Source organism: Pseudochaenichthys georgianus, chromosome 7, assembly GCF_902827115.2.
Source record: "Pseudochaenichthys georgianus chromosome 7, fPseGeo1.2, whole genome shotgun sequence".
Classification (NCBI taxonomy): domain Eukaryota; kingdom Metazoa; phylum Chordata; class Actinopteri; order Perciformes; family Channichthyidae; genus Pseudochaenichthys; species Pseudochaenichthys georgianus.
The window spans coordinates 18,321,622-18,349,245 of NC_047509.1; the positions used below are offsets into that span (position 1 = coordinate 18,321,622).

The 27,624-nt window shown below is 42.5% G+C and overlaps 1 protein-coding gene across 6 annotated transcripts; it reads left to right on the forward strand.

The window, feature by feature from the left end:
- The first annotated feature begins 514 nt into the window (after positions 1 to 514).
- On the forward strand, positions 515 to 26,034 carry LOC117450145 (deoxynucleoside triphosphate triphosphohydrolase SAMHD1-like). Of its 6 annotated transcripts, none has more exons than XM_071203614.1 (16): positions 515 to 548; positions 10,185 to 11,694; positions 17,749 to 17,810; positions 17,898 to 18,058; positions 18,252 to 18,367; positions 18,606 to 18,700; positions 20,015 to 20,161; positions 20,251 to 20,357; positions 20,553 to 20,661; positions 20,756 to 20,847; positions 20,960 to 21,075; positions 22,483 to 22,616; positions 23,969 to 24,070; positions 24,196 to 24,300; positions 24,428 to 24,542; positions 25,318 to 26,034. In XM_071203614.1, exons 2-16 carry the CDS (start codon positions 11,670 to 11,672, stop codon positions 25,347 to 25,349), a joined length of 1,518 nt encoding a protein of 505 aa, XP_071059715.1. In that variant the 5' UTR covers positions 515 to 548; positions 10,185 to 11,669; the 3' UTR covers positions 25,350 to 26,034. The 6 variants fall into 6 exon arrangements, with proteins under 6 accessions (XP_071059715.1, XP_033944103.1, XP_071059716.1 ...); XM_034088212.1 differs by having other exon boundaries at positions 531 to 548; positions 10,534 to 11,694; XM_071203615.1 differs by lacking the exon at positions 515 to 548 and having other exon boundaries at positions 9,943 to 10,741; positions 10,828 to 11,694.
- Positions 26,035 to 27,624: the final 1,590 nt, after the last annotated feature.

The window sequence follows — 27,624 nt, forward strand, 5'->3', positions numbered from 1 at the left end:
CCAGGCTTCCAGCAAACATCCACTGATAAACTGTGATGTTAACAACCTCTTGATAACCTCATATATTTTAACTTAGGATCATACCTGTGTTTAGTCTAGAAAAAGGTAAATGTGTGCATTTTATTTTAAAGTTGTGTATATTTACAGACTGTTGCAAAAACTAAGAAGCTTATAAACATCAGGTTTAAAACTAAAAGAGCTTTACAAAAAAGTAGGCTAACACAATTAAAGATGTTTGGAGTTTTATTTGAGTTATTAATTTACATTTGTTGTCAAAGAGATGCTGATTTGAAACCGTTGATACATACAGTTACGGCATTTCCTGTTTCTGCCGGAGAGAGGGGAGGCCGTCCCAAAGCTTGCTGCTGTATTTACTCCCTCCATCTGACAGGAGGAGCCTCATGTGTCACTCCACGGAGTTCACTCCGTCACGGAGGGGGAGTGTGTAGGGGTAGGGTGTAGGGCGTGGTTTGGAATTGGGCCATACACACGCACTTTTTTGCCCCCCCCCCCCACTTCTAAAATGAATCCGGCGCGCCTGCCACAAGGTGAGTACCTTTTTATATCCAGCTTCTTTACACATACTCTCTCCAGTACAGCGTTAGCTCTGAGTGTTAGCGATGCTTGCTAATGTAAACACAGACCATATTACTTTCAAAACGTTGCACATTGTTTCTGATACAACAACGTTCTGATAGGGCCGTGGGCATAAAGCCGGTGTTCCGGTTTAACTGGTTCCCCGATCAACTGGTTGACAGATGTGGAGGCGTGGCCTTCGACTGAAATACACATTTCGATCGCTTCTTCTGTCGTTTACATACATCTTTTGGTATATTTGGCTGGATAGGAACACTTTGATGCACATTCAGTACCAGTGTGTGAGGTTGTGGTTACGATGGCGATATCCGGACGCGAACAGCGAGGACTACAAAAAGAAAAACGAGTTGACATGGGCATGTCTGTTCAAAACATTGCGAGCTCCAATAAATCATTTAAACCAGCTATTGTTGTCAGACTTATTACTGAATATCGTTCTTAATGTGATACCAAGTCCATCTGAGACCTGTGTACACCTTCAGACAGCCTCCAAGTGAAGCACACGTTGTTTACTCACAGTTTGAAAGCAGCGTGGAGAAGTCTTCCGCTGTGTTAAGCTGTGATCCGCTCGAATAAATCCTTAAAACCAGCTATTGTTGCCCGAATTATCACTGAATATCGTTCCTAATGTGATACCAAGTCCATCTGAGACATGTGTACACCTTCAGACAGCCTCCCAGTGAAGCGTACGTTGTTTACTCAGAGTTTGAAAGCAGCATGGAGAAGTCTTCAGCTGTGTTAAACTGTGACCCTCTCAGGTAAACTGTGATTCGCCCATGGGAAAATGGGATCCGCCCAGATTAAACTGTGTACATCTTCTGTGGCTATCTACCAGCGATCATGTTTAATATGAAAGACACACACATACATCCCTTATAAAAACGGCATTCTGCAGCACTCATCCAGATCACATGTGACTGTTAACTCGTTTTGCAAAGATAGCAGCAGAAATGTCATTGCTGCGTGTGCAGGGATATTTAGACTTGAAAATGCTGATGGGTCATTAATCTTGGTCTCGGCAAACAATATTAGGAATCTTCTATTCCAACTACATAATATTCAGTGTCCATCGACATGAAAATAACAAAAAGGTTCATGCTGGACTCAAACCCGAGTCCCAACAGCGAAAGTCACTCCAGCCCTGCACGTTATGAGTGCGCCACGGATCAACACGATACTTCCCAGAGAATCAAAAATAAAATAACAGTGTTCAAAACACTCACGTCAATTACATTACATGACATTGCATTTACCTGACACGTTTATCTAAAGCGACTTACAATAAGTGCATAAGACCAAGAAGATACAAACTTGAAGAAAACATAATCATAAAGTACATCAGGTTTCATAGAGCCAAAACATTTAAAGTGCTACTCAACTGGCTTTAGATAAGCCATTCCGTTATTAGTATATAAGTGCTTTGTTAATAATTCTAACGTCAATAAATCCTTTACAAACTATTCTTGTTGTCAGTCTTACATTTGTATCATATATCGTTATTAATATGATGTCGAGTCGATTTGATACCCGTATAAACAAGGATATCTGATCTCGGTGGGTCTTAATGAGGCTTGATACAGACCTCAGTCAGTATACTATATTATAATATGTATATTATGGCTTAAAGTGTACATACATTCGCTCACATTATAAATGATGGTCGGGTTGCATTTTTCTGGAACTTTTTAACAAGGTTAATCTAAAATGTTGTAGTGTCGTGCTCCGATATGTCGTGTTGATCCGCGGCGCACTCATAACGTGCAGGGCTGGAGTGACTTTCGCTGTTGGGACTCGGGTTTGAGTCCAGCATGAACTTTTTTGTTATTTTCATGTCGATGGACACCGAATATTATGTAGTTGGAATAGAAGATTCCTAATATTGTTTGCCGACCCATCAGCATTTTCAAGTCTAAATATTTCTGCTGCTATCTTTGCAAAACGAGTTAACAGTCACATGTTATCTGGATGAGTGCTGCAGAATGCCGTTTTTATAAGGGATGTATGTGTGTGTCTTTCATATTAAACATGATCGCTGGTAGATAGCCACAGAAGATGTAACACCGTTTAATCTGGGCGGATCCCATTTTCCATGGGCGAATCACAGTTTACCTGAGAGGGTCACAGTTTAACACAGCTGAAGACTTCTCCACGCTGCTTTCAAACTGTGAGTAAACAACGTGTGCTTCACTTGGAGGCTGTCTGAAGGTGTACACAGGTCTCAGATGGACTTGGTATCACATTAAGAACGATATTCAGTAATAAGTCTGACAACAATAGCTGGTTTAAATGATTTATTGGAGCTCGCAATGTTTTGAACAGACATGCCCATGTCAACTCGTTTTTCTTTTTGTAGTCCTCGCTGTTCGCGTCCGGATATCGCCATCGTAACCACAACCTCACACACTGGTACTGAATGTGCATCAAAGTGTTCCTATCCAGCCAAATATACCAAAAGATGTATGTAAACGACAGAAGAAGCGATCGAAATGTGTATTTCAGTCGAAGGCCACGCCTCCACATCTGTCAACCAGTTGATCGGGGAACCAGTTAAACCGGAACACCGGCACACATTTCTGGTCATATCGTATGCAAATCTGGATCAGCTCCATGGTCCCCCTGTTTTTAGAGATGTGGGTACGGAGGAAAAGAGAGAGGGTTTTATTTTCTGACACTTTGTGAGTTCCCTGACACACCGGGGACACATATTTATGTATAAATGACATCAAAAAGTGCATTTTACATGATAGGAGACCTTTAAAGTGCACCTATCATGCTATTTTTAGGCATATATTATGGCTCTGAGATATACAAACATGTCTATGATGTGTTTTGCTCAAAATACCAAACAGATCATGGATTTTAGACATCCTTTTGTGGGATTCCCTCATATAGGCCTACCTCTTTTCCAGCCCTGTTAGAGAAACGCAGATTTGTTATCCTTAGTTTGAAAAAGAGAGAGAGAAAGAGAGAGGGATAAAGTTATATGAGTGATAGTGAACGTTTTTAACTTTCGTTTAACAATAAATAGCAGGAAACGTTACAAGCAACTTTCAAAGTAGCTTCCTGAAATGTAATTGTCTGTGGTGACAGGGTATAAGGAAGTTGCTCTACTTATGAAATCTCTGTTAGTTTAAACTCCCACTTTACTACTTTACATTCAAAACAAATAGCTTATCAAATGTGGCACGGCATTATTGATAAAGCTACATATTAGTCTATAAAATAGTTACATCTTTACTTATCTCAAGCAGCAACACCAATAAAATACTGCTTCACATAAATGCATCGCAAATAATCATCAGAAATGTTATAAATAATAATATAAAAATCATTGGCCATTTGTCTACAAATATGTGGCAGTTTGGTACTTTGAGTTCATATTGTGAATACTAAATGAGTGCCTTCACTTTGCTGTTTAGTTACTTTAACTTAGGTACAACATCTGAATACTTCTTCCAGCTCTGTATCACAGTAGATTCAAGGTGCTCCCAGGTAACACATTTCCATTAGAGGAGAATTTAATATCAAACTCAATTGTTTTTATTCAATGCATAGAGGCAACTGAACCACACATCAACATTTCATCCATGCATTTTTTCACTTGTCAGTTGTTGTTCAAGCTCTCAAACAAGCAAGCAAGCAGTACATCACATTGTGTTGGTGAACACGAATCAATAGATTAAAAATCGTGTTGGTGAACACGAAATGCCATGAGACTGGGTTGCTAGTTTAGCATATTCGGCCCGGTTGTTGGCCCGGTAAGAACCTTGATTTTGGAGGGCCAGAAAAAAGTAGCCCTGAGCCAGAACTACCCCTAGTGGAAAAGCAAAAACCCGGCCCGCTTAAACCGTGCTACATACTGCAGTGGAAAAGCACCATAACAGTGCTGAAATAGAGGGGGGTGAGGGATTGCTAGAATGGGTGATCTGTTTGGTATTTTGCACAAAACACTTTATAGACATGTTTTGTATATATCTGAGACCTATAATATATGCCTAAAAATAGTATAATAGGAGACCTTTAAAATAAAACCACTGCATTCCAGCAATCAGCAGCACATTATATAAACAGTGTGGGAAGTACCTGACTGTTGCTTTAGATTCAAGATTCAAGGCTTTTATTGTCATTCATACATAGCTACAGACAGTAGCTATGTATGTCGATGAAAATCTTAGGTCTCAGGCTCCTCCAACAGTGCAACACAATAACACAGATAAAATAGTGCAGGTAAATACAATGAAATAGAATAGAAGTATCTGTAACTTTGTATTAGTAAGTACAAACAATAACATAAAGGAGCAAGTAAAGTTTATTTTGTCATTGTTTATGAGCGAGCATTCTGGTGCACTTTCTAAAATAAAAAAAAGCTTTACTGCGAGGAAGATTGCTTATGAAAAGAAGAAATACTACTTCACAGATCATGCAAGAGAACCGGTGTTTCTCCTGGTTTGGTTTTTAGATATAAAATAACTAGGTGTGTCTTGTTCTTGTTCAATTGGATGTTTAATGATTCAACATGGTTTTACACATTCCTGTTTAGATTCGGCCTCATGTTTGTTCTCATTGGTCCTTATGAAACAACATTTTAAATTTCTTATGCTAAATTGATAATTTACTACTAATATAATAGACACTTTGGACATTTACTCATCCTAGTTGATTTTGAGTCATAACATAACACGAGTAGTCAAATTTGTCTAAAAATTCTTCAGAAATGCAAAAATTGTCCTCACTCTTAGTTCATCAGAACACCAAAGACGCAGAGAAAATATTTGCATCATCAGCAGATCAAAACAACAGGCCATCCTATCGCTCACCCTTTTGCACGCATAGGATGGAAAGCTGGAAGCAAATATTTATTATGCATATTTGTGACCGTGCCCTAAAGGTAGTGAATCAAATAGCAACGATACACACAGGTCATTGTTTAGAAGTCAAGGTCGCAGCAAAAAGAGCCAATGTGATGTACTGCTTGCTTGCTTGTTTGAGAGCTTGAATAACAACTGACAAGTGAAAAAAATGCATGGATGAAATGTTGATATGTGTTTAAGTTACCTCTATATGCATCGAATAAAAACTATTGAGTTTGATATTAAATTCTCCTCTAATGGAAATTGGTCACCTGGGAGCACCTTGAATCTACTGTGACACAGAGCTGGAAGAAGTATTCAGATGTTTTACCTAAGTTAAAGTTACTAAACAGCAAAGTGAAGGCACTAATTTAGTATTCACAATATGAACTCAAAGTACCAAACTGCCACATATTTGTAGACAAATGGCCAATGATTTTTATATTATTATTTATAATATTTGTAATGATTATTTGCGATGCATTTATATGAAGCAGTATTTTATTGGTGTTGCTGCTTGAGATAAGTAAAGATGTAACTATTTTATAGACTAATATGGAGCTTTATCAATAATGCCGTCTCACATTTTACAAGCTATTTGTTTTGAATGTAAAGTAGTGAAGTGGGAGTTTAAAGTAACAGAGAATAGAAAAATAAATGACAGAACAAATTCCTCGAAAAAATTTACTTATTTTGATTTCATAAGCAAAGCAACTTCCTTATGCCCGGGCAGCCTAAACCTTTTCGGTTCTCAATTCAATTCAATTCAAAGGGGCTTTATTGGCATGAAAGTTGAAAGAAACAATGTTGCCAAAGCACAATACAAAATAATTACAAAATAATATGATATACAAACAACATTAACATACATTTAAAATTGTTACATATTAATGATATATTATATATATATATATATATATATACATATACATATATATATATACATATATATACAGTGATACAATTACACTTCAACACACGTGTCTCTCTCTCTCTCTCTCTCTCTCTCTCTCTCTCGATTTAGCTTGTATCTGTAACTTTTTATTAGTGTATTAGTTCAATCAGGAGAGACATGATGTATGGAATACATATTTATTATCGGTCACATTATATCAATGGAACATAATGATGACAGTTCATCACAAATGAATGAATGTTGTTTTGGCGATTAGGCCCAAGTTTTAGTAGGATATCAATCGGGAAGGGAAGAACCATTTCCGATGAACCACCCTGGGTCTAGACACTGGTGGTGGTTATAAGTGGTTAGGTCCGGTTGGAAGGGAGAAGGTTAAGCTTGGCCCTGAGTTGGAAGCAGGAGGCGAAGGGGTGGAGGAGGGTTGCGCGTTGACACCTGGAAGACAGCTGATAGAACAGGGGAGAGCATATATAGAGGGGTTAACAGGTGCGATGATTAGCCCTGTAATGAAGGGGCGTGATAGGTTTAGCTGAGGAGAGGCGCTCCCTGTCATTTAGATGCAGGGAGCAAGTATTGCCATGACGCGCAATACGGAGTGTTAGGTCTTCCTGTCTGAACTTGCGCTAAGCTTCATTTCAATCAGGAGAGACATGATGTATGGAATACATATTTATTATCGGTCACATTATATCAATGGAACATAATGATGACAGTTCATCACAAATGAATGAATGTTGTTTTGGCGATTAGGCCCAAGTTTTAGTAGGATATCAATCGGGAAGGGAAGAACCATTTCCGATGAACCCCCAAAAGAATGCAGGATGAAGTACTGAATGTGAATCTTACCTTGCGGGATGCGGCGGAAATCTATGGATGAAAAGGAGGTTAATACATGTGAGGATATAAGCGACTGATGCCTCCCGGGCATCCTTCCTGGACGTACAGGGCTTCCTGGCCGTACGGGGCATCCCGGACAGACGGGGCATCCCGGACAGACGGGGCAACCCGGATGGGGCTTCCTGGACATACAGGGCGTCCCGGAAGTACGGGGCATCCCGGAGGGGGCATCCTGGCCGTACAGGGCGTCCCGGACGTACGGGGCATCCCGGGTGAGCGGGGACTACCCGGACGCACCGAGCGACCCGACCAGTGCCCCGGGTGCCCGGAACGTGCGAGGCTTCCCGAATGTGCGGGGTAACCTGACTTTAGCAGGGAAACATAATACGGACCGGAGGTTTCCCGACCCGGACATACGGGGCTTCCCGGAAGAACGGGGCATCCTGGACATACAGGGCAACCCGGACATGCAGGTTTAAATAACAGAATTGAACATGAGCCGTAGGGCAACATACGTGCTGACATGCTAAGAACCACCACCAGTTATATGCATACGTACCAATTTGTTTAAGGTTGGAGAGACCTTTGGATAGCCAGCACGGCATTGAGGTCAGGGCGGATGTAGGATGAGAAAGCGGAGGAGGACCACCGTCCGAGTTGTTGCAGGGATGAGGACGAGACGCCTTGATTGGCAGCGGAAGTAGCTGCGCCTATTCTGAAGGAGTGCCCCGTGTGTAGAAGGGGTGATAACCCGGATTTAATGAGGACTTGTTTTAAATAGATGTTGAACTGTCTTTGTGTTAAAGGAAAATTCCCTGAGATGAGGAATAATGGCGAGAGGGGGTTCGAGGTAGGTCTAAGCCGTAGAAACTTGATCATGGCTTTATAAGGGCAGAATTGAGAATCGATGCGGGCGGCGATGACGGAGCAGGCGCCGCCGCATTTGGAGTGTTTAAGATATAAACTAAGATGGCTGGCGTGAAAGGATAAGTCAGAAAAGCTGACGTCTCTATTGGAATTGAAAGTGAGGGAAGCGGTGGTAAATTCGCCTGGTCTAAGAAAGGCATAAAAAGCTAGGAGAAATAGAGCGTCGAGTAGTGCATCGATGTAAGGGGAGAATACCCCGCTTCTAAGCTTGGAGAGCATGAGGTGTAAAGTGGAGAGTGTAATAGGGCGTCTCCGGTCTGAAACGGGGGGGTAAGTTTTAATGAGACCTTTGAGGACGAGTTTGACAGACTGGTTTGTGAACAGGCTGGGAAAGCCGGGATCGGAACAGCGAACGTTAAACTGGATTCCCGCTAAGAGGCCCCGGATGTATTGAGGTTTGAGGTGGCGATCAGTGGCGCAGTAGCACATGAAGGCACACACGGTGGAGATGAGAACGGGTTTAAGAGTGATGCCTAAGGAAAAGCAAAACATCGCAAACGTTCTCCAAGCGAAATCGTATGTTTTAAGGGTGGATGTGGCTAAGCCTTTCCTCATGAAGAATCTGGCTGATTCGAGGTGCCTTTCTAGGGGGCTACTATCTAGGAGAGAGAGAGGAGGTGCAGGGGAGGAATCTTGACGGGTTGAGCGCTGGCTCCTGGGCAGAGATTCCGGAACTTCTGAAATTGGAAGCGAGAGAGGGAATCAGCCACTGGGTTAAGGTGGCCAGGAACGTGACGTGCGGAGATGAGGAAATTGTGGGTGATGGAAGACCACGTGATGCTTCTCATGAACGGCATGATGTCACGGCACGGGGAGCGTGCTTTGTTAATAATCCCGACCACTGATTGGTTGTCGCAGAGTACTGAGATCCGCTTCCGGGGCCAGAGGTGCCCCCACACGTGGCAGGCAACAGCGATCGGAAAGATCTCATGCAGAGCGGAGGAAGAGGCATGGCTGGGAAATGTCGGAGGCCACGAGCCTGCGAACCACTCTCCCTGAAAAAACCCCCCAAAACCCACGGATGGGGCAGCGTCCGTGAAGAATCTCATGGAGTCGGAGGAGTACATGAGGTCGTCGTAGAAGAAGGTGACGCCATTCCAGTGTGCGAGCAGGAGGGACCAAAATCGTAGGTCAGAGCGGCAGCCTTCGTCTAGGAAGACGTGGTCATGGAGGTTTTCTGCAGCCGACGCTGTATCCAGGAGCCGGGAGATAAAAGAGCGCCCCTGAGGGATGATACGCATGGCGAAATTGAGCTGCCCGAGCAAGGAGAGAAGCTGCTGCTTGGTGATAACTTGTTGCTCGCAGAAGGCTTTTGAGATGTCGCGAATGCGCTGCAGTTTGTCCGTGGGGAGAGATGCTTCCATGTCTACGGAGTCGAGTGTAATGCCTAAAAAGCCCAGGCGTGTGTTGGGGCCTAGCGTTTTCTCTACTGAGAGGGGAACACCTAACTCCTGAAAGCATGTTTGGAGTTTTGCTAAAGAGTCGCCTGAGTTGTCCCGAGGGGGATCTATGAGGAGGAAGTCGTCCAATAAGTGAAGAACGGAGGGGATTCTAACGACGTTCAGGAGGATCCAGCAGAGGGCTTCGGAAAAAGAATTAAAGATACAGGGGCTACTTCTGCACCCGAAGGTTAGGCGGACAGCAAAGTAGAATTTTGATTCCCACCTGATACCGAACATGTGCCACTGAGATGGGTGAATGGGAATTATTTTGAATGCGTCCGTGATATCCGCTTTGAAGAGCCACGCTCCTTGCCCTGCAAATTTGATAAGCTTAATGGCATTATCGACTGAAGCGTAGTGAAGTGAAAAATACTCGGGGGGAATAAGGCTATTGATGCTGCAGAACGGCCCAGCGCGAGGAGCGGACAGATCGAAGATGAGCCTTTTCTTCTCGGAATATTTGCGTGTAGCGACCCCTATTGGGCTTGTTCGGAACACCGGGAACGGAGAGGACTGGAAAGGACCGATTAAATATCCTTTGTTGAGCTCTTTTTTTATGAGCTGAGAGACTATAGTGGGTTCTTTGGCGGCTGACTGCATGTTTTTTGCCACTAGAGTCACTGAGGGGGGAGAGAGAACCCCTACCCTGAACCCTTGAGAGAGCCCTGACAGCAGATAGTCAACGAACACGGGATTTGGGTGAGTCGAAAGTGCAGCTGCTAAATGTGTGGTGTTAATGGGAGTCGATGGGTGATGTTTTAAAAGGTTTTTCCACCACGTTGATTCTGGCGCGGGAAAATGAGCCGGCGCCTGGGGCAGACTGACCTCGGGTGGGCCTCCCTGCACGTACTGCAAATGTGGAGAAAAGTACAATACTGTTGAGAACACACGTTCTCGTTAAAAGCACCGCAAATCTTCGTGTCCCTTTGCCTAATCACCTGACGGTTTGTTTTGATGTTCCCAGGATACTGCGTGGGGAAAACGCTAGACCCGGAGAGAGGTACTGAAGGGCAGAGCGGAGAGGTGTGGCCCTGCGCTCCACAGCTAATGCATGAAACTACCTGTTGCCCGCCGGTAGCCATAACGAGCAGCTCGGTATCCAGCACGGACCAGTCCAGGCGGATGTTGCTATGAGCTAAGTGTAGCGCTGCTTTGCTGGAGAAGCTTTTGTGGTATTGATAGAAAACTAGTTTCCCATATTTTAAGTGAAGATCTCCGATCATGGCCAAATAGGCGTCTAATTCCGCTCTCCTTCCAGGGTAAACTGTGCAGAGAACATCGCGGAAAATGCTGAATGCTACCAGAAATTGTCCTATCGAAAGGTCTTTGAGGAGCCGGGGGTCTGCGGATTTAAATACCGCAGTAATGCTTCCTCCCGTGGCGATGGCTTTGTCGCACTCCGGGGAAGGCAGGATGAGGCTGACCAAATTGATGTCTTTCCCGTCAAGGATTTTTGCCCTGAGCCGTGAGGAGATGTTAGCGGCTTGGGGGATATAGGGCCTACCTGAGAGAGGAGCCGGGAGGGCGGAAGTCAGGGTGTAAACGGGAGCTATCGCGCCGGTTGTAAAATCCTGGCCCGGCGGGGCCGCCAGAGAGGTTGAAGCTCCGGCCTGATTTTTCTCCATGGACTGGAGGCGAGCGTCTATTAATAGCATGGAGCTTGCCAAAGATTGCAGCGTATTGGCTAGTCTACTGTCGAACGGGGGCTGAGTGCCGGAGCTCCCGGGCTGAGCGGTGCTGGGCTGCTGAGCCCCGCTGGAGTGAACCTGGAGAGTGTGGGATTTTTTGGCCGGGCGAGCTCCTGGAGGACTCGCTTTTTTAAGCCTTTTGCCCCCGCGGCCGCGAGCGCGCCCTCGCCCTCTTCCGGGGGGGCTGGCTGGGGCTGCTGGCCTGGGTTGAGAGACCGCGCCGGAGGCTTGGTCCGCCAGATCACGGAGCTGAGACAGCAGGAGATCTGGGGCTGGGGTGATGCCCTGCTTCTGGAGGTGGGCGATGAGGAATTCTGCTTCTGCTGAGCGAGAGCCGCTGCGGGCGCTCAGACGGGAGCTGGAGCGACGATGAGTTACAGAGTTGGATGCTGCCTCTGAAAGGGTATCGGAGATGGGATCGAGATCCTTCGAAAAAGGTAAGTCCTCTGAAGAGTCTGAATTAGGCATGTTTGAGCGTTTGTTTTGTTTTTTGTATCCAGTGTTTAAAGGCGTAAGAGGAGTATAAACTACCAGCTTTGCGCGTTGACACCTGGAAGACAGCTGATAGAACAGGGGAGAGCATATATAGAGGGGTTAACAGGTGCGATGATTAGCCCTGTAATGAAGGGGCGTGATAGGTTTAGCTGAGGAGAGGCGCTCCCTGTCATTTAGATGCAGGGAGCAAGTATTGCCATGACGCGCAATACGGAGTGTTAGGTCTTCCTGTCTGAACTTGCGCTAAGCTTCATTAGTCTACATACAGTAACATACAAGGAGCAAGTACAGTTTATTTTTTCATTGTTTATGATGAGCGAGCCTTCTGGTGCACTTTCTAAAATAAAATCAAAGCTCTACTGCCAGGAAGATTGCGTATGAAATTAAGACAATCTAGTTCACTGATCAGCAATGTTTTTAGATAAACAAAAACTAGGTGCATCTTGTTTTTGTTCTATCAGATGTTTAATGATTCAAAAATCTACCTCAGTCTTTGTTCATCAAAAACACCAAATCAACACACAGAAAAAAGAAAAAAAATTGGCATCAACAGCACAAAATCAAAACCGGTAGCAACCATGTTGTCAAAGTAGCAGCAAAAAGAGCCAATGTGATGTACTGCCCGCTTGCAAAACCTTTGTTTGTCCATGAAATAGATACGGCATCCTGTTGGCACGTCTTATTGAAAAACTTGCTTTGGTTTTGCTGTTATTATTAAGCTGTCCAGGGCCGGCCCTAGACATTTTGGTGCCCTAGGCGAGATTATGATTTGGTGCACCATTATCTGTATCAAATGCACACATTGATGCCACCAAATGTCACAATAAAAATATAAAGTACTACAAATAAACTGGAATTCATTTACATCTTAAATTATTAATATATATACACGAACAAAGATTTACAAATATCCAACCTTCAAATTGCTTTTTTAAATCATCACTGCTCTGCACACTTGCTAAAGAACATTTGTGTGGAAATCTCAATTCATTTGTAGGGCTGCCTGAGTATGGCCAAAAGTATGGGAGTAAATCTCACTGTAAACTATTTAATCATCACCAAGTTCTGTGTTATTTTTGACTGTTTGCGCTCATCCTAATTTTCAGCCTTGATGTAACAACATTCATAATTAAGTAAAGGTAACACCCTTTTCACCCCGGTTACACTTTTCATTTACCCTGTACGATGGTTGCTGTAAGTGATGAAAGTGGGGGATGTTGGCCTGCAGCTCACAGCCAAAGTGTGAGCGAGCGTGGGAGCGAGGTACCGGTGCTGTTGTTATTAGCACCTGGTGCTAGCTGCGCTAACGGATATAAGAAGAAGATGTTTCTACAACAAAGGTGGAGGAGAGCTCTCCTGTCAGACTGAGAAGCTGATAACTACAGCTCAGTGAGGTAAAGGACTCTGAGTGTTTAGATAATTAACTTTAGTCTAAGATATCTAAAAAAGTGCATTACTAAATAAATGTTAACAAGGTAAAATAAGATATGAACAACAACAAATAAATAACAATACAAATAATATTTATTTATTTCCATCCATCCATCTTCTCCCGCTTATCCGTGGTCGGGTCGCGGGGGTAGCAGTTCCAGCAGAGAGCCCCAAACTTTCTTTTCCCTGGCGACATCAACCAGCTCTGACTGGGGGATCCCAAGGCGCTCCCAGGCCAGCGAAGAGATATAATCCCTCCACCTGGTCCTAGGTCTACCCCTTGGTCTCTTCCCAGCTGGACGTGCCTGGAACACCTCCCTAGGGAGGCGCCCAGGTGGCATCCTAACTAGGTGCCCGAACCACCTCAACTGGCTTCTTTCGACGCGAAGGAGGAGCGGCTCAACTCCGAGTCCCTCCCTGATGACCGAACTTCTCACCTTATCTCTAAGGGAGACACCAGCCACCCGGCGGAGGAAACCCATCTCGGCCGCTTGTATCCGCGATCTCGTTCTTTCGGTCATGACCCATCCTTCATGACCATAGGTGAGGGTAGGAACGAAAATGGCCCGGTAGACAGAGAGCTTTGCCTTCCGGCTCAGCTCCCTTTTCGTCACAACGGTGCGGTAAAGCGACTGCAATACCGCTCCCGCTGCTCCGATTCTCCGGCCCATCTCACGCTCCATTGATCCCTCACTCGAGAACAAGACCCCGAGATACTTGAACTCCTTCACTTGGGGTAAGGACTCATTCCCTACTTGGAGTGGACAGTCCATCGGTTTCCTGCTGAGAATCATGGCCTCAGATTTGGAGGTGCTGATCCTCATCCCAGCCGCTTCACACTCGGTTGCGAACCGATCCAGTGAGTGCTGAAGGTCGCAGACCGATGAAGCCATCAGAACCACATCATCTGCAAAAAGCAGTGGTGCAATCCTTAGTCCACCGAACTGCAGACCCCCCCCCCCACGACTACGCCTCGAAATCCGATCCATGTATATTACAAACAGGATTGGTGACAAAGCGCAGCCCTGGCGGAGTCCAACCCTCACCGGAAATGGGTCCGACTTACTGCCGAGGACCCGGACACAGCTCTCGCTTTGGGAGTACAGAGATTGGATGGCCCTGAGTAGAGACCCCCTCACCCCATACTCCCGCAGCACCTCCCACAGTAACTCCCTGGGAACCCGGTCATACGCCTTCTCCAAGTCTACAAAACACATGTAGACCGGATAAGCGTACTCCCAGGCCCCCTCCAGGATCCTTGCGAGAGTAAAAAGCTGATCCGTCGTTCCACGACCAGGACGGAATCCGCATAGTTCCTCCTCAATCTGAGGTTCGACAATCGGCCTGACCCTCCTTTCGAGTACCTTGGAGTAAACTTTCCCGGGGAGGCTGAGTAGTGTGATGCCTCTGTAATTGGCACACACCCTCTGATCCCCCTTTTTGAAAAGGGGGACCACCACCCCGGTCTGCCACTCCTTCGGTACCGTTTCCGACTTCCACGCAACGTTGATGAGCCGTGTCAACCATGACAGTCCCTCAACACCCAGAGCCTTCAGCATTTCCGGGCGGATCTCATCCACCCCCGGGGCTTTGCCACTGTGGAGTTGTTTGACGACCTCAGTGACCTCCCCCCGGGAGATTGGCGTTGATCCCCCGTCATACTCCAGCTCTGCCTCTAACATAGAGGGCGGAGTTGTCGGGTTCAGGAGTTCCTCAAAGTGTTCCTTCCAACGTCCCAACACTCCATCAGTTGAGGTCAACAACGTCCCATCCTTACTGTACACAGCTTGGATGGTTCCCTGCTTCCCCCTCCTGAGGTGTCGGACAGTTTTCCAGAACAACTTTGGTGCCGCCCGAAAGTCCTTCTCCATGTCTTCTCCGAACTTCTCCCACACCCGCTGCTTTGCCTCGGCCACGGATGAGGCTGCTGCCCTTCGGGCCTGTCGGTACCTTGCAACTGCTTCGGGAGTCCCCCGGGATAACAAATCCCTGAAGGCCTCCTTCTTCAGTCGGACGGCTTCCCTGACCACCGGTGTCCACCAGGAGGTTCGAGGGTTACCGCCCCTTGAGGCACCTAAGACCTTGAGACCACAGCTCCCCACCGCGGCTTCGGCAATAGAGGCTTTGAACACCAACCACTCTGGTTCAATGTCCCCAACCTCCACAGGAATGCCCGAAAAGCTCCGCCGGAGGTGTGAGTTGAAGGCCTCCTGAACTTGGGCCTCCTCCAGACGTTCCCAGTTCACCCGAACTACACGTTTGGGCTTACCAGGTCTATCCAGAGGCTTCCCCCGCCACTCGACCCAACTCACCACCAGATGGTGATCAGTTGACAACTCCGCCCCTCTCTTTACCCGAGTGTCCAAAACATACGGCCTCAGGTCCGATGATACGATAACGAAATCGATCATGGACCTTCTGCCTAGGGTGCTCTGGTACCACGTACACTTATGAGCATCCTTATGTTCGAACATGGTGTTTGTTATGGCCAATCCATGACTAGCACAGAAGTCCAGTAACAAACCACCACTCCGGTTCAGATCAGGGGGGCCGTTCCTCCCAATCACGCCCCTCCAAGTGTCTCCATCATTGCCCACATGTGCGTTGAAGTCTCCCAGCAAGACTAAGGAGTCCCCTTCAGGAGCCCCATACAGGACTCTTTCCAGGGTCTCCAAGAAGGCCGAATACTCTGAACTGCTGTTGGGTGCATAAGCACACACAACAGTCAGAGTTTTCCCCCCCATAACCCGCAGGCGTAGGGAGGCGACCCTCTCGTCCACTGGGGTAAACTCCAACAACGAAGCACCTAACCGGGGACTTGTGAGTATCCCCACACCCGCCCGGCGCCTCACACCTTGAGCAACTCCGGAGAAGAATAGAGTCCAACCCCTATCCAGAAGTAAGGTTCCAGAGCCGACGCTGTGCGTAGAGGTGAGCCCAACCAGATCCAACTGGTACCGCTCCACCTCCCGCACAAGCTCCGGCTCCTTCCCCCCCAGAGAGGTGACGTTCCACGTCCCCAAAGCCAGCTTCTGCCGCCCGGGTCTGGTCCGTCGAGACCCTCCGCTTTCACTGCCACCCGTCTGGCAGCGCACCCGACCCCATCGATGTTTCCCGTAGGTGGTGGGCCCGCGGGACAGAGAAGCGGAGGTGTTGCCCACGTTGCCTTTTCGGGCTGGGCCCGGCCGGGCTCCGTGGCAAGCCCGGCCACCAGACGCTCGCCGACGAGTCCTCCTTCTGGGCCTGGCTCCAGAAGGGGACCCCGGGCTTCCTCCGGGCCGGGTATCCTCACTTCTTGTTTTTCCTTTCATGAGGTCTTTTGAACCAATCTTAGTCTGGCCCCTTGCCTGAGACCAATTTGCCATGGGAGACCCTACCAGGAACACAAGGTTCCAGACAACACAAATTATTTATTTAACATTTGTTATTGGCTATGGGTTATTGGTTATGTTCACATACTTATTTGATTATTAAAATGTAAACTGATCTTTTTCATATGGGTGTTTTAGAGTTGTACCCCCTAGATCTAGTCTGTAGTAATTCTGCTCAAAGTGCACTAGATTGATGGGTGCTGTAAGTGATGAAAGTGGGGGGTGTTGGCTTATCAGGCGTCCGCAGCTCACAGCCAAAGTGGGCATAGGAGCGAGCGAGAGAGATAAATGCAATTTATGTAAACAAATATTTCCAAGGCACTCCTTTATAACTATTTGGATAAACAGGTTTAAAATCATTTCAATGTATACTATAGGACAGTAAACCAAACATATCGTTTAAAACTTGAGAGATACAAAAATATGCATAAATACATTTTAACTAGGTAAAATAAGATATGAATGAACAACAAAAATAAAATAAGTGACATTTATTTGTTATTGGCTATGGTAGGTTATTGGTTATGTTCACCTATTTGGTTATTAAAATGTAAACCGATCTTTTTCATATGGGTGTTTAGAGTTGTACCCCCTAGATCTAGTCTCTAGTAATTGTGTGCTTAAAGTGCACCAGATTGAAGCATTTTACTTTACATTTTCAAACATTTATTCACACACACACACACACACACACACACACACACACACACACACACACACACACACACACACACACACACACACACACACACACACACACACACACACACACACACACACACACACACACACACACACACACACACACACACACACACACACACACACACACACACACACACACACACACACACACACACACACACACACACACACACACACACACACACACACTGTCCTGTTGGTTGTATAGTTATCACAAAATAGTTCCCCTTTATGGGCAGTGACCAATCGGATGGGTGTGGTAGAGACATAAAAGCCAGGTACTTCTCAAAGCCAAAGCATATTTCTGCAGACGTTTCTGGTTTGGTCATTTAAATTGATGGTTAGCTTTCATATCATGGTTGGCCTAAATTAATAAGCTGATGAAAAATAAAATGCTTTTTTTTATTTAACTTACAGTAGCTTATAAACTTGTCATCAAAAATACAATGTGAGACAGGACTGTAATTCATTGCATCTTCTTTTACCCAGAAAAGTCTGGTATCAAGAAGCGGAAGCTCAATGATGGTGTTCATTGGCCATCAGCTCCCAAGGTGATATAATATGTTGTTGTATTTATTGTTTAGTTGTACTCTTTAGGGTCATAATTTGAGTTTTTGTTGTTGTACGTATTCTGTTAGGTGTTTAATGATCCAATCCACGGAAGTATGGAGTTGCACCCTCTTCTTGTCAAAATCATCGACACGCCTCAGTTCCAGAGATTAAGATACCTCAAGCAGCTGGGAGCAGGCTACTTTGTTTATCCTGGAGCCTCCCACAACCGGTTTGAACACTCAATTGGGTATGTCCAATGTGTGTTAATGTTATCCAAAATCAATATTAAGTGAAGACTTGTTTGCTGTAATCGGACTGTATTTATGGCAGCACCTAATAAACAGTTTAAAACAAATTGCATATCCTGTTCTGCAACAGGACACTCAAGTGGTAATTGTGTGATGACTTGTTATTGTTGTGTGCTCTATGCTTTGGTGAAGGGTGGGGTACTTAGCAGGAGAGCTTGTGAAAGCTCTGAAGGAAAAGCAGCAAGATCTCAACATCACTGACAGAGACATGCTTTGTGTTCAGATCGCTGGGCTATGCCATGACCTGGGTGAGTGATACACACCTTCCACTTTAATATGAATAATTCATCAACAAAATGACCATTTGTATAACAATTTCTTACCCTGTATTACCTGTTTAGTTATTTAAGTTTTTCTCACATATACTGAGAATAATATAAAATCTAAAATGCAATATATATTTATCGAATGTTAAAATGGCTCACTTCAGTTGGTTTTATAGCCAGCACCATTTGCTTACAAATATTTATATTTCTCCGTATATAGGACATGGACCCTTTTCCCATCTGTTTGATAAAATGTTCATCCCCAAAGCAACACGCCCATCTGGTCCACTAGGTGAAAAAATGGAAAACTGGAAGGTGAGCAGTTATTATTCCTATTGTCTCTATTGTGTGACATTATACCCAACAACAGAAATAAAACACATTTATAAAACACCGCCAGCAGCTGCATGTCATGATCTGATCATGTTTTTTCAATCTGTGATTTTGACTGTATTGCAATACTACACGGTAAAAGTGTTTGTCTTCCGCCTTAAAGTCAAAACTGCTCTACCAGTTGAAAATCTGCTCAAAGATTGTAGGTCACCCCTGTGAGAAATTCTATTAATCAACCTACCAGCTGGCCATCAACATCTCTGATCCCAAACATATTTTCAAACATTTCCCAAATTGGGATCAATAAAGTACTATCTTATCTTATGTTCTATCTAAACAGTCGGAGTTACAAGGTCCCACGATTTAATAAAGTTAGATTGAAGCTCTCCTTTGTGCACCAGTCCATCCTCAAATTAAATACAGAGCTATATCCCAGGTATAATGTGCGCTTGAGGGTCTTAAGCATGTTTTCTCTTCAGTGATTGTTATGTTAAATGTTTGTTTCCTTGTATCGTGTCTTAATATTTGTCCCTGTTTGATGTTGCAAATAGAGCTGCTATGATGCAGGATTAATTTCAGATTTGATCTGACAATAAACAATTATCGTATCATATTTGACATTCAATGCGGCATTGCCTTTAATTAATTAGTTTTATTTTGTTGCTTTTTTCAGTCAAAAGCAATAAAGCATAATCCTTTCCTAAATTATGCACTATTCCTTTAAGCACAATTAGTTGTGGCATTCATGGTATTATGAGACACACGCAGGGTACTCTCTCAAAGGATATTATAACTACCTTTGTCTGCTTTCTTCCAGGAACTTCTTGAAAGGTTTTCATATATATATTCATATACTCTTAATTCGGGTGTTTCAGTTTAATAAAAGTGAAAATAGACAACATAATCAATTTAACTTATCAACATGAAATATATATATATACATATTGATTGCACAATGTATTGGCTTACGAATAATGACACGTCTCACATTGATTGGATATTAATGGATGTCATTCTGACTTATTCAGTTTAAATAACCATTACAGATGTGTTAAATATCAGCAATAACTTAAACATGTATGAGAAGAGTGGGAGTGGTTAAACATCTGGTATAGGCGGAGCGGTGCAAACCAGTCTGTGCTTTACAGAGCTCCCTGTCATTATGCAAGTTTTGGCAACTAAACTGTCATGTTTTCAGCAAAGCCAGGCTCTTTCTATTTAAACAGTGAGTCATTGTTCATTTTTATCACTTTGAATTCTCATACTAATATATCAATGAATTTGTGTACCTTGCAGCATGAGGAGGCCTCTGTAGAAATGTTCGACCACCTGGTGAAATCCAATGGGGATCTGAAGGGGATGATGGAGGCATGTGGCCTGAAGCTGCCCGAAGACTTGGACTTCATCAAAGAGATGATTAAACCCCCAAAAACACAAGAGGAAGTTAGTCACGCAATTTGAATTTTATGATATCAGCATTATCTTCGTTATTGCTACAATAGCCCATGTCTAATGCCAGCCACTCTGTGCAGTCATCTCCACAGTATAAAGAGCGTCTAAAGAAGAAGTCCTTCCTCTATGAGATTGTGGCCAACAAAAGAAACGGCATTGATGTGGACAAGTTTGACTACTTCGCCAGGTAGGGCTTGGTTCAACAGCTAGAGCAGTTCACTTTGTAATGCAATAAAACAAATGTGTATTAAACCAATAAATAATACACATTTAGAACATAGTTCTGGTTATTTAAAGAACATGTAGCATTCTCCTGGTGTCTTAGATGAGTTTTTGTAATAAGCACATTTTCTTTACTTGTCTTGCCTTTGTGTCCTATCAGGGACTGCCACCACCTGGGCATCAAGAACAACTTTGACCATGACCGCTTCATAAAGTTTGCCAGGGTGTGTGAGGTGGACGGGCAGAAGCACATCTGCACTAGAGACAAGGTGCTGACTTTGTGACATCTGCTTTTGGATCAGCTTTTATAACAGCAATCAATTGAAATGATTTGTGGTAACTTATAGATAATTCTGTTAACAGGAGGTGAACAATCTCTATGACTTGTTCCACACGAGGTTCTCTCTCCACAGAAGAGCCTACCAGCACAACGTGGTTAAGATCATAGAGCATATGTGAGTATCTTCCCTTCTCACGTTGGTACTCTGATTTTAATCATTGAATTTGCTTCATAATCAAATATTTTGTACGGTATGCACAAAGTGATAACATATTACTTTCATACAGGATTGCAGAGGCCTTTTTAAAGGCAGACACGCACATCCAGATTAAAGGCTCAGGAGGGAGGAAGTTCACCCTCTCCACAGCCATAGATGACATGGAGGCCTACACCAAGCTGACAGGTCAGCAGAAACCACTTTGTGCTGTGAGCTTATCTTTTAACAATAAAGCAAAGCATTATTCATAAACTTACTATGTATTTTTGATCCATTAGAGACACAGGCTCTCACTAACACTCCTCTAAAAAGCCTAAATCCTCACTATGATCTATGTAGAAGAAGATGGTGAAGAAAACTTTGTTTTTTGTCACCTCAAAGTGAATGAATTATTAAAAAACGAGAAAAGTCTTGATGAATTTAAGTAAAAATAGCATAACAATATCTAACATCTGTTTACAAATGTATGCACTATACTCCATGTCTCGTTTATCCAACACTTCTTTGGGGGGGAAACGTACTATTTAAAACACTACTGCATAATCAGTTGCACTGAGGAACTACTCGTCTGTGCGAGTGCTGTTAATGCAGAAATGATCATTTTGGTGGTACCGTATTCCTTTTATCATGTTAGTATGTTTAACAACACAACAAAATAAACTCACCAGATAAATCGTGGCTGAACCTGTCTCTGCGGTCCTGCCTGGGTCTCGTCATGCTGCTTCCCTGAAGGCTCCCACAGGATTGTAGTTGACATCTTTGTAGATTCATCTTCTTATTACAGACACATGCATTTCCTAACATTCGGTCTATATGCTGTAAAATGCATTATCTCTTCGATTTACACAGGGCATCTATTGCACGTCTGTCCGTCCTGGGAGAGGAATCCCTCCTCTGTTGCTCTCCCTGAGGTTTCTCCCATTTTTTCCCGTTAAACTGTGGGTTTTCTCTGGAAGTTTTTCCTTGTACGATGTGAGGGTCTAAGGACAGAGGGTGTAGTTTTTCTCATACTGATATTCTGAACAATCTGTGCTGTTGTATTTGCTGTAAAGTGTCTCTACTGTAGGCTATTTTTATTATATGTACAGCACTTTGGCTCGACCAAAAATCGTTTATAAATGTGCTATATAAATAAAACTTGATTTGATTTTGACCAGAAAACCTTATGCTCTTACTGGGGTAACGAGTTTGGCCAGGGCATGCCACAAGGACATGCTAATGACAACAGGCACATTAGAGCAGATAGGGTTAACTCACCATTTAATCCTTTCCTTACACCTTTACACTTATGTTTTTGGTTTTGTAAAGGTTAATTAAGACACAACCATTGGCAATTTAGATTCAAAGTAATGCTCTTCAGCTCACGGAGAAACAAAAACTTGCTTGCTTGTTACAGATGATATTAACAGACACATTTTGGTTTAGCAAATGCAATTTGGTCATGGAGTGTTTTTCATATTTTTAAGAACAAATTAAAGTAGAACAAATGTTATCACAAAGTTGTTCTGCAGATGTTGTGACTCATGCTTCTCAGTTTACAGTGTCAGTGACATCGTTTTTCTAACTTGCTCTTCTGTCCCGTTTGTCCTTTAGATTGTGTATTTGACCAGATACTCAACTCCACAGAGGATAATCTGAAAGACGCAAGGGAGATTCTAAAAAACATCGTCGATCGTAAACACTACAGATGTCTGGGTGAAATCAAGCATAAAGGAACCCCAACCAAGGTGTGCAGTAATGTATTTGTTCCTGTATTACATCACATATTTGTAATCAATAATCTCAAGGGATTGTGCAGCAGGGAAAAAGATCGATGTCATCTCTTCATCAAAAGAGATTAAGGCAGGAGGGGGCAAAAGCATAACCTCATGTTTGCTTAAAAGACAGTTATTTTCTTAATGTATTTAAAAAATGTAACTCAGGAAAGCTTAATTAATTTATGTTTCATGACACAACTCTCATTACATCCTATCTCAGTTTGAGCAGACACGCCTTCGGTTGCCACTAATTATTTTACTTCAAATGTATGTTACCTTATTTCTTTACATACAAATATCAGAAGTTGAGTAATGCTTTTTGCTTGACAAACTTTGCTGGTGATTGAGAATTATACTCCATATTTGTGTCTCATTTGCAAAGGTTTAGCATAATCGGTTCAGTCCCCTTTTGAATTTGTCCCTGATTATTATTATTAAGTTTGTCAAAACAGAGCTGAATGTGATGCGACTATTGTGGTTGAAGAACACATTGCTTGTTTCTGTTGTCTCTATCACTTTCCATTGCCTCTTTTCGTATTGTACCTGGCTTTTAAGCAGACTATCCTAGAATTGTTGTTTAGAGAAACTATGCCGTATGTCAGCAAGAAAGATCATAGTACGAGGTCACATAACACTTAGACTACATCCACAGTAATCCACTGCGTAAAAAAAGCCTTGCGTTCACAGTAGATACTCAGGGTGGTTTTTTATAGAGACCTACGCCAGCAGTGAACAATAAAAGAGATGGCATCATTGTATCTGGAAATGAACAAATCTGCGCCTCAAAGCCAACATCTGGTGAGGTGTGAGTCAGGTGCCTGACTAATAATTATGTCAACAGTATGACATAATCAATGATAACATCATCAACTTATCATTGTGTGGGGTGTGACAAAACAATCTTTAATACTGATTAAAAACAATTGCTGTGTGATATGACCTGCTAAACTGACATTTAAAATGAGAGATTACACAGAAATTATGAAGCAATACAAACATTTAATAAACTGCCACACAGACCCCTGACAGCAACTGGGCAAGCTTACATTATCCTTTTGCAAACACTCTATGTTTCCAATAGACTGGAAAAGGTTTGCATCAAGAATACATTCTAATACATTGTTTTTAAAAGGCCTGTTGTCGGGTGAGAGCACATCTTTAGTTTGAGTTTGGATAGACAGCCAAAACCGAGAAACAAAGATGTTTGATTTGTATTTACCTGCTTAATGTGGACCTCCTCTTACTGTGTTTTATCACGATGGAAATAACTGAAAATGTAAATGTAATCTCTCACTTCTCAACCTTTGTCCTTCGTATTTAAGAAGGAGATACCTCAGTTGAAAGAAGAACTGGCTGCAGCTCTCCCATTCCCACGACAGGAAGCTCAGGCTGACGGGCTGACACAGGAGGACTTTGTCATTTTGGTAAGTTTTTCGTGTACTTACTTTTGCTTCGCTAATCTTAAAATTGTGTTTTTTTTAGATACTGCCATCTCCATTGATTTACTTTTGAATAAAGAAGAGGCTTCTGTCTCAACCTTCTCTTCTAGTCTGCTACTATGGACTATGGGAGTGGGGCGGAGGACCCCATCAATAGTGTGGACTTCTACAACAAGAAAAACCAAAACCAAACATTCAAAATCAAGAGAGAACAGGTCAGAACAATGACGACTGAAATCTCAATCTTAATCTTTTTTTGTGTGAGCTTTTGTGTATTTCTTTTTAGGGAAACCTCTGTTATGTAATTTTTTATTATATGTATGCTGCTATCATTCTTGTCAGGTGTCCAAGCTTCTCCCTGTGCACTTCTCTGAGACGCTCTTCAGGATTTACGGCAAAAAAATTGATCCTAAAAGTCTGGAAGCTGCCAGGGGACACTTTGAACAGTTGAATCCAGGTAATATGTATATCTAAGATATTAAACATAGAATGTATCGGACTGCCTATAGCCGAGTAGTTAGTTGTTAGTTATCGAAGTAAAATGTCCTGAGCAGCAAATCTTAGTTTGCTGCCTGGTTGGCTGGACCACTTGGGGGGTAAGAAAAACCCTCTAGTTTCATTTGAACATCTGGAAAAGCAGATGAGCCGCCTACTGCAAGTCATTCCCGTACTCTCTTTACAAACATATCTACCCCCACTACAACTGTCAAATAAATAATTGTTTTTAAATAGGGCAGGAGGTTTTATTAAATGGCAGTGATATTATATCATAGTAGTACACTATAAAATATGTACAGTATGAGTATTAGTATATGGACATGAGCAGGTAAGGATGAATAATTACTTTTGTTACATCTCGTCAGAGCTCAAGGATAACATTGCACTTCAATTGCACTTCAATCTTGCCTCTGGAGTTAAAACCATATATGTCTGGCTGCTGCTTAATGATTATTTGAATCATTGATTAAGTAGCGATTACTTCCTCAAGTAGTTCACTTTCATAATTTGGTCTGTACATGTAAGAAAATGGGGGAAAATGCCTATAATATGTAGTAAAGATAAAGGTTACGTCTTTAAGTAAAGTGAGAAGTGAGAAGCTGGATCTATTTTTCTGTCCAGCTACTAATAATGTAGCGCCACTGTAGACTACACTTTACTGCTTCAGTAAAGATAGTTGCAGCTCTGCTCTTGGTAATGCTGATACACTTGTCTTTTTCATTATTTACATGCAGTGTGGAGCAACTCTCGCGTCAAAGTATCTTGATGAATCTGAAGTTTTGGAAAATGGAAGTTAAACCTGAAAAAATAAAGAAAACACTTCCTGGCACTCCTTGGTTCATATTGATTGAAGGTGATCGAGAAATTTGATCAAGTATGTGACTTAACGACCTAAAAGTGAATGAGGATGCATTATGCATAATTGGGCCATATATGCAATTTTTAGAGCCCTGTTTAATATTATACACTGAGTCAAGTGCAAATGTGATCATTTTAAATCAGCTTTAATTAAGAATCACCGTTTTATACCATATTATGGCTATTTGAAGATTTTAAATATTTAGTGGTGTTTGTTTAAGATATCCATCATTTGAATTAATGTGGTAACCTGATTAGATATTCTTTTTAATTGTATTCATGTTTGATTAAAGATTGTTTTGGGTGTATGTCTTTGTTTTTAATCTATCAATATGAAATCAATATCATTACTATTACCATTATATATTACTATTCATACTGTAGTTATACAATATAGCTTCCTTCCTTCAATGTAACCATCTGTATGAATGTGGTTAACTTAGGGTATATTTCTGTTTATGGTCATGGTGTGAAAATGTTGTGATTTGTCATCATGCGACTTTTGAGGAAAACCTAGAACAATGTTTCAACTTTGTTGCTGATGAGATTGGGTTAATAAAAAAGTGTTTCTTCTTAATTTGAAATCAATTAAATGTTGTGTTTACTGTGCGTCATTGTGCCAATATTACTCATCCAACATAATAATTCAGCAGGGATTTGAATTCAGTTAGATAAAGAGTTGCTTATTAAATTCTTCAACAATTATCACTAGGACAGATTATTTTATTTTTGCACAACCCTGAGGTAATTCATGTAAGGGAATATTTGAATATTTGAAGCCTATCTCACACAGTCACACACTTCAATATCCATTTAATACCAAAAATCTACTGATACATAACTCACTCTATTAGAGCTGCAACTATTAACCAAAGTATAGGTATAGCATTTACAATTTCCCTGAAGCCCTTTTCATTTATTGCACTTAGTTTGCTTCCTCATTGTGTCTATATTGCAAAACTACCTCTGCTTTATTTCTATATAGGATGCTCATTGCAGGGTTGGGCTATATGACAATATATGTAAAATGTTCCCTTCATATAATCGGACCATCATTCAGGGTGATAACCCTGGATTTAAACCTTACGGTGTCAATTATTCATTTCACTGGATGTGTCAAAACAGATGATCCTAACTATTTTATCAATAAACATTTTATAGAATATATATCATATATTACTTACTTATATTGTTTTGTTGTTAGTTTGGAGTTTTCCCTTATACAAAATAAGGGCCTAGAGACAATAAGGGAGTATTATGCATGTTGTGATTTTTCTACCTTCAAACCAGGTTATACAGTATGAGCAGTGTATTTCAATGTCACGTTACTTTATACTTCACAACATTTTGAAATCAAATACTGTATTTTTTACTCATTGACATTTTTCGACAGCTTTAGTTGCTAGTAACTTTGCAGATTCAGACAATTAAAACAAAATATATAAAATAAACTAGTACATGATAATGGATTACAGCTGGCAATACATAAAGCACAGCTTCCAGCTGCAACATGAATCATTAAAGACTATCAGCAGATATACTGTAATATGATTTATTCTGTAAAGAGCTATTCTGCTAAATAAGTCATTTCACTTTGTACTTAAAGGTCCCCTATTATACTGTTTTTCATCAATATATTATGGATCTCAGATATATACAAAAAATGTCTCTGAAGTGTTTGGCTCCAAATACCAAACATATCATATATTGTAGCATCCCATAATCCCCTCTGTTTCAGCCCTGTTTCAAAAGTGCTGATTCTGTGTCTGTTACTTTAGATGAAAATAAGGAGCCACTCCTCATGCCCCTCTGAGAGATATTTGGTCAAAAAGAACACAATGGTGCTCTAGGAGGAGATTCAGGGGAAAAAAGTGGTGGGGGGTTACCTTGGTTGGTGATTGGCTAAAGGTTACACAAGCCAAACAAATCCGGATTTGACATCATAAAATGGCCAAAATCAGGTTTTTTTATATAAATGGATCAGGACAAAAAGTGAGCAAATATTTTTTCCTGAAACTTTCAGAATCTCTTTACACAGAGGGGACACATGTTTATGTATAAAAGACATTAAGAAGTGGATTTTTCCTAATAGGTTACGTTTAACGGTCCCGTCGCATGTCGATGCTCCTCACTCCCACAACACGTGTGTTTCAATGATCCATGATCCAATGATTCATACTTTA

Excerpts from the sequence above, each read along its gene's own strand:
- LOC117450145 (XM_071203614.1), top strand. The coding sequence starts at position 11,670 with ATGGGATCGAGATCCTTCGAAAAAG. Across the intron at positions 20,162-20,250 it reads CCCCAAAAACACAAGAGGAA|TCATCTCCACAGTATAAAGA; the intron begins GTTAGTCACGCA and ends CACTCTGTGCAG. Across the intron at positions 24,071-24,195 it reads AGGAGGACTTTGTCATTTTG|TCTGCTACTATGGACTATGG; the intron begins GTAAGTTTTTCG and ends CTTCTCTTCTAG.